This window comes from Protopterus annectens, chromosome 11.part0 (assembly GCF_019279795.1).
Source record: "Protopterus annectens isolate FY-2018-M chromosome 11.part0, PAN1.0, whole genome shotgun sequence".
Classification (NCBI taxonomy): Eukaryota; Metazoa; Chordata; order Ceratodontiformes; family Protopteridae; genus Protopterus; species Protopterus annectens.
The window spans coordinates 1,160,315,238-1,160,321,805 of NC_056745.1; the positions used below are offsets into that span (position 1 = coordinate 1,160,315,238).

General features: G+C 39.5%; 1 protein-coding gene across 4 annotated transcripts in view; it reads right to left on the reverse strand.

Moving 5' to 3' along the window:
- RELN (reelin) overlaps positions 1-6,568 on the reverse strand; it is a 3,085,913-nt gene that overhangs the window by 879,263 nt on the left and 2,200,082 nt on the right. For all 4 annotated transcript variants that reach the window (XM_044088524.1, XM_044088525.1, XM_044088522.1 and 1 more), the window contains exon 27: positions 6,224-6,424. In XM_044088524.1, coding sequence (XP_043944459.1) covers positions 6,224-6,424 — 201 coding nt within the window. The remainder of the gene's footprint in view (positions 1-6,223; positions 6,425-6,568) is intronic.

Genomic DNA, 6,568 nt, shown 5'->3' on the forward strand with positions numbered 1-6,568 from the left:
CAATTTCCTTCTCCTATTGTATAGTCTATTAATGGTAGTTGTCTACCAGGCAGGTTTGTTTTTCTTTGAAGATCTTGCTTTGGTTCTATCAGGTACAGCAGAGTCAATACAATTGTACAGGTGCTTGTATAAAGCATTGGTGTATAACTCAGCATAGGTGTCTGTTCCATCAGTGAGGGGAGGAGCTATGAAGCTATTTATGCTGTCATGTAAGAGGTTGCAATTGGCCTTGGAGAAGTTTTTTAGTCTAGTTGTTGCTAAGGGGGGGGGGGTCTTGTGTTATAATTACTGATAGCAAGACTGATTTGTGATCAGATCTCACCAGGGATGGCCACACACTGGGGGTGGTGCAGTGCTTCCCCATATTGGTGAGCACCAGGTCCAGGATGTTTGACCTCCTTGTGGGTGTGTCAAACAGCTGGTCTAGAGCATTGGAATTAATAAAGTCCAGGAACCTTTGGGCAAGTGAGTTAGAACACGTATAATTTACCCAGTCTATAGAAGGGTAATTAAACTCACCCAAAACCAGGGTGATTGGTTATATCTTGATTGACTCAAGTAGATCCAAATAGGCAGAGTGGATGTCCTGATTCATGGAGAGGGTCCTATAGCTGGCAATGACCCAAACAGGGGTCTTAACTACAGTCAATTGCACAGGAAGTAATTTAAGGGAATCATGCTGTTTAACCAATCTATAGGTGTATTGATTTTTAATGAATATTGATACACCACCTCCTTTAAATCTCATGCCTTCAGTTTGTGGTCTGAAGGTATGGAAGAAAATGTAACCTGGTACAGCTAGGCTGATCTCTGCAGCCTTACACCAGGTCTCAGTGACTACACAAATGTCAGCATCTTCCAGGGAGAGGACTGCTTCCAGTGAGTGCAGTTTCTGGTTTAGACTCCTAGCATTTAGCAGCATAACCTTGAGGTTGTTTTTAGAGGGCATTTTCCTTCGGGAATTTTATTCTTGTGACATTGCCTAAAAAGTCACTATAGGGATAGCAAGAGCCTTAGACAGTAACTAAAATCCCAGGGATGACAGATAAAGACCATCTCTGGCAAAGCATTGAGGTGTCGACCATGTCATCCCAGGTTGACAGATACTGGATCCCCTTTGAATGACACCAGAAACTAAGACAATTGTTGAAGTCAATCATATTTTGTTTGTATTGATGTATCATCCTAGGCAAAGGTAAAATGCTGGTTAAGGCTAGGGACATACCTGCCTGAGACACAATCAGAGAGCTCAAGCCATGTCTCTCTTTATATATTGCAATGAGGTACATCTCAAGTCATTCACAACAACATGGAGTATGATTGAGTCATAACAGTGCCTCTTGCTGAGACACCTGAGTGCGTGCATGATGTGGCGGATCCTGGCACCTGACAGACAGCAGACCATGACCTTTTCCTTATTCAACCTGGTGAGAGGGACATCTGTGTGTCTCACAACTGAGTTATCTATGACTAAGATGTTTGTTTTTGTGTTATGCCTTAGGGGCTTGACTTGTGAGACACTGGCATGTGATGTATTATGTGTACTATGTTTTGCAGAGGGTGCATTATGTGAAACATGCTTGTGTTTGCGTTTGGGAGGTCTCTGATGTTTAGGTAAGCTTCTTGTAATGATCTCCACATATGTAGATTTATGTGCTGTTGGTTTGTTAGGTGCAGGAGGTGAGGTCTGCATGCTGACAACCTGCTTACTATCAGATGGATTGACTGGTGAGAGAGAGAGAGCCTGGATTCTTGGTTCTTGACATAGATGCATCTCTTACATAATGAATTTGCATGGACTAGAAGAAGTGGGTCGTCGGTGTACATGGGGCAATTGCGACATTGCCTCAGTATTTGGGAAATTGTCTGTCCATAATGCTAGGTAAGTTGATGTGGTCAGAAAACAGGGAGAGGACAGGAAGGACCGGATAAAGTAGAGGCCAGGAGAAGTGGACAAAAAGTGCAAAGGGATGGTGAGTAGGATCTGTGTTAGTACCACAGGAGCTTCACTGAATGCATCACTTGTCAGTGACGGACTGTCACGAGAACTGACTGATGGACCACCAGCAGAGTACTAAGGGAAAAGTTGCAGGCAAAAGTGCTTGCATCTATGACCACCAATGGTGCCCACCGCTGCACGTCCGTGTGCAATGCGCAAACACAGTGATTATGTAAAACAAGCGCAAACTGCTCTAAACAAATTAACAAGTAAAAAAGCTCAAAACTGAGCCCTGTTCCAGCAGCCTTCATTCAGGTGAGTTCTAATTGCACACTCCCTCCCTCTATGGTGCAGGGTAACCATCTCCAACAAAAGATGGCCTGGTTTGGAGCTCAAGTTATACAAATAGAACTAGATTTAGAAGGTCCAAATCTAGTCTATGCAACAGCAAACAAAGTGCAATCATTTCAGGAAAAAAAATCGTTCAAATAAGCAGTGAGATGTTAAAAACACAGTTCAAAAGTACAATATACAGTGAAAAAATTCTACTTAAGTTTTGCAGAGATCAGCAGATTGCTTGGATTTGATTATGTAGCAAACAAGAGCAAACTGATTTAAACAAATTAACCAAAAAAAAAAGCTCAGAACTGAGCCCTGTTGCAGCAACCTTCATATGATTGAGGCACAGATCTCCCTTCAACAGCCTGTAAGAGACAGAATACAGGGATAGGGCCTTGAGGCGGTCTGCACAGGACATTTTACTTATGCCCTGTATTCTTTTAGTGAGAAAACTCCGTGGATGTTCCAGTTGTTGGATATGCCTGGTTAGGTACACACCAAAGGGGGCATTGTACTCAATGATAGGTCTTATGAATGCCGAATACAGTGGAACAATGAGCCAATGAAAAGTCACAGCTACCCTCTGCCACCTGAAGCCAAAACAGCAAAGCTTCAGATTAAACCAGAGGATTTACTAAGATCAGATTTTGTGTGTGTGTGTGTGTGTGTGTGTGTGTGTGTGTGTGTGTGTGTGTGTGTGTGTGTGTGTGTGTGTGTGCATGTGTGTGTACTGTGTGTTCTGTGTGTCCTTGTCTTCTCAAACCAAGAAGCACTGTGGTGAGGTGACTATCGTTCTTATTGATTACTTTACTATAATTTGCTGTGTTCAAATTTAAAAGACAGCAACTCTGGGGCAATAGATCTGTTGCAAAGAAGGCCTTGTTAAGTGTGCAAATTATTTATTTACTTATAGGTACACACAGTATTTCAGAATCAACTAAAACTACTGCAAAAATTACTCTGAATTACTAAAGTGAAATGTCTAAATAAAAATATTTTTATAGATTTTACAGTGCAGTGCTGATATTGTATTATATTTTATAAACTTAGAAGGCCGAGGTGGTGCAGCGGTTAGCACTGTTGCCTCACAGCAAGAGGTTCTCCCATTCGATTCTCGGCTGGAGCACCTTCTGTGTGGAGTCTGCATGTCCTTCCCACGGTCAAGTGACGTTAAAAACATGCAAGTAGGTGCATGCGTGAATGGGTGTGCCTTCTCTGAAGGTTGGGCGTCGGGCTGGCAACTCAGCACTGTAAAAATCCACTGCCAATCATTAGCGGACGGGAGTTCTGCTGTGACGACCCCTAACTGGGAAAAGCTGAAAGACAAAATAGAAGAAGACTAAGAACTTTTAATAAGCTATATGGTCACTTTTTCCTTTAATTTCGGCTTTATTTCAGTTGGATACATGCAACTGGACTTCAAAATAAACTACTGTGTTAATATACACATATACACAAACAAATTAGTGTCATGTATTACTTCATTTTAAAATACATAGGCTTCAGAACATTTCTGGTTAACTTTTTAATTGTAAATAAACCAGGAATACACACTTAAAATAGCATCCTAACCTTTCTTTCTTTATAATCATGCTCTTAAATTATTGACTACATCTACAAAATGTGTACTAATTTACATTGCCTTGCTTGAAATATTGATGTTATATCGCAAATAACTGACCTCCATAACTCAGTGGAGGAAATTAATTAGATTTTCAATTAAGTATTTCATTAGCACGAGTCAGTTAAGGTACACTAAAATCCATCTTTCCCTTTCACAATGACAGGAATAATGAGTTATCATGGGTGTTTTGTTTAAATTATTTTTAAATTATTACAAAATTAACTTTCAAACATGACTTTTTTATACTAGAAATCAGTTTTAAAACAACTGCTCAGGTAATGATCTTCTCAGGTACATATAACACAGTCAACAAGAAACATATTTTTAAGACTTCCATATCACTAAACTGATAAGACTTGAAATAACAAACTAGATTTCAAAAATCTACAGCAGTAGTTTGGTACTGTCAGCAGACCACACAATTCTTCAACTGTCTGCACGTGTGTTTCAGCAGATAAATATTTTACTTATAAAAAGGCATGGCATCAGACAAGTAGAGTGTCATGCATTTCTTTAACTTTTGTGGTAACTTACAAAATGTGTCCATGCTTTCACAGTACTACTGCATACCAAGTTGACATCCATGAAATAATATAGCAATAACCCATGCCTGGGTGTGGGTAATGCTGGATTTACCGAAGGTTGGCGTGGTTTGGTCCCGAGGGCGAAGCCCGAGGGACCAAACAAAGCCAACCGTGGGTAAATCCAGCATTACCCACACCCAGAAGTGGGTTATTGCTATTATACAATGACAGTATTTAAGAAAAAAAAATAATTACTTTTCTTAAATAATGGCATTGTATAATGCCTCCTTGCTGCCCTTCTGCAGCTGTCTGGTATTCCGCGGCAGTTCTGATGTACTGCGCATGCTTATGCCTACGCAGTACATCAGAGCTGTGGGCAAAAGCAATGGAGAAAGCAAGATCTCCGTTGCTTTTTACTGTTTTGCTATGTTAAATGGGTTTAACATAGTGAGACAGCTTTAAAAAAAGCAACGGAGAATCTCCGTTGCTTATTTTAAAGCTGTCTCGCTACATTAAACCCATTTAACATAGCGAGACAGTTTTGAAAAAAGCAACGGAGAAAGCAAGATCTCCGTTGCTTTTTACAAGCTGTTTCACTATGTTAAATGGGTTTAACATAGCAAGACAGCTTTAAAATAAGCAACAGAGATCTCTGTTGCTTATTTTAAAGCTGTCTCGCTATGTTAAACTCATTTAACATAGCGAGACAGGTTTAAAAATAGCAACGGAGAAAGCAAGATCTTCGTTGCTTTTTATAAACTGTTTCATTATGTTAAATGGGTTTAACATAGCAAGGCAGTTTTGAAAAAAGCAACGTAGAAAGCAAGACCTCCATTGCTTTTTACAAACTGTTTCACTATGTTAAATGGGTTTAACATAGCGAGACAGTTTTAAAATAAGCAACGGAGATCTCCGTTGCTTATTTTAAAGCTGTCTCGCTATGTTAAACCCATTTAACATAGCAAGACAGGTTTAAAAAAAAAGCAACGGAGAAAGCAAGATCTCTGTTGCTTTTTACACACTGTGTCACTATGTTAAAGGAGTTTGACATAGCGCGACAGCTATAAAAAAAGCAACGGAGATAGCGAGACAGTGTTTTAAAAAAGACTTATACTAATGGAAAAATTCCAGGCGACCGGACCTTTTTCCATTAGTATAAGTCAATTTACAACATGCATGCTGGCCATTCAGCGTGCACATTTTGGAATATTAATGGGGGGGGGTCATGGTATAACAAGTATTATGGTGTTCATACATGGTAGTATGAACACTCATTATCTCAAAAAAAAAAAAAAAAAACAGCATCGCTGATAATGCAATGTGTTCATGGAAAATTCTGTTCAGACAATAAAGACCCAGATTAGAATGATCTAATTTAAAAAAACGCTCCACTACAAGAAACTGATGCATAAATTCCCAAAGAAACTGGATGACTCAGTCTTGGTGAAAAAAAAATATATACCTGTCAAAAATTGTGGCTGGCAATAGGATCAAAACATTTTAAAGGGCTAAATCCCTACCTTCCTGCAACCTCCTTTGTAGAGTGTTTCACCTTACCATACCTCCCTTACTTACATTTACTAACTTGATAGTCACAAAGTTGGGGGGAAGAAACATCCTGCAAAAGTGAAAAAAATAACTCACACAGTTGCACTCTCACAGCAGAGATAATACATGTAAAAACATTCTGAAAATACAAATTCAGAGAGCTGGGACTTCCTTCACTGAGGTATCATTCATCATATGACACATCTTTCTTAAGAAACACATGTAAAGGCTTACAACCATTGCACCTACCTTGAACTGAAGTGAATATGCTGACTTCAAAGACAAATCTCTGGTCACGGCAAACCTGTCTCCATCTGATTTACCAAACATCATGGATGATGGTGTTGGGGAACAGAAGCTCTCATTTTTTGGCATTCCTTCATTAGCCAGCATCAGCCATACACTATACTGGTTCAGAGGGTAGTCAAATGCAGGTCTCTCATAGAAGTTCTAGAACGAAAATGATGAACAAATAAAAATATCCAGTGTTATCAGGAAAAAACAATCCATTTAAGGTGGCAGCTTGTGAAACGACTCTCTTTAAAACATTAATGTTGCTAGAGGGACACTTGTTTACAAAGCTGTAATGAAGAT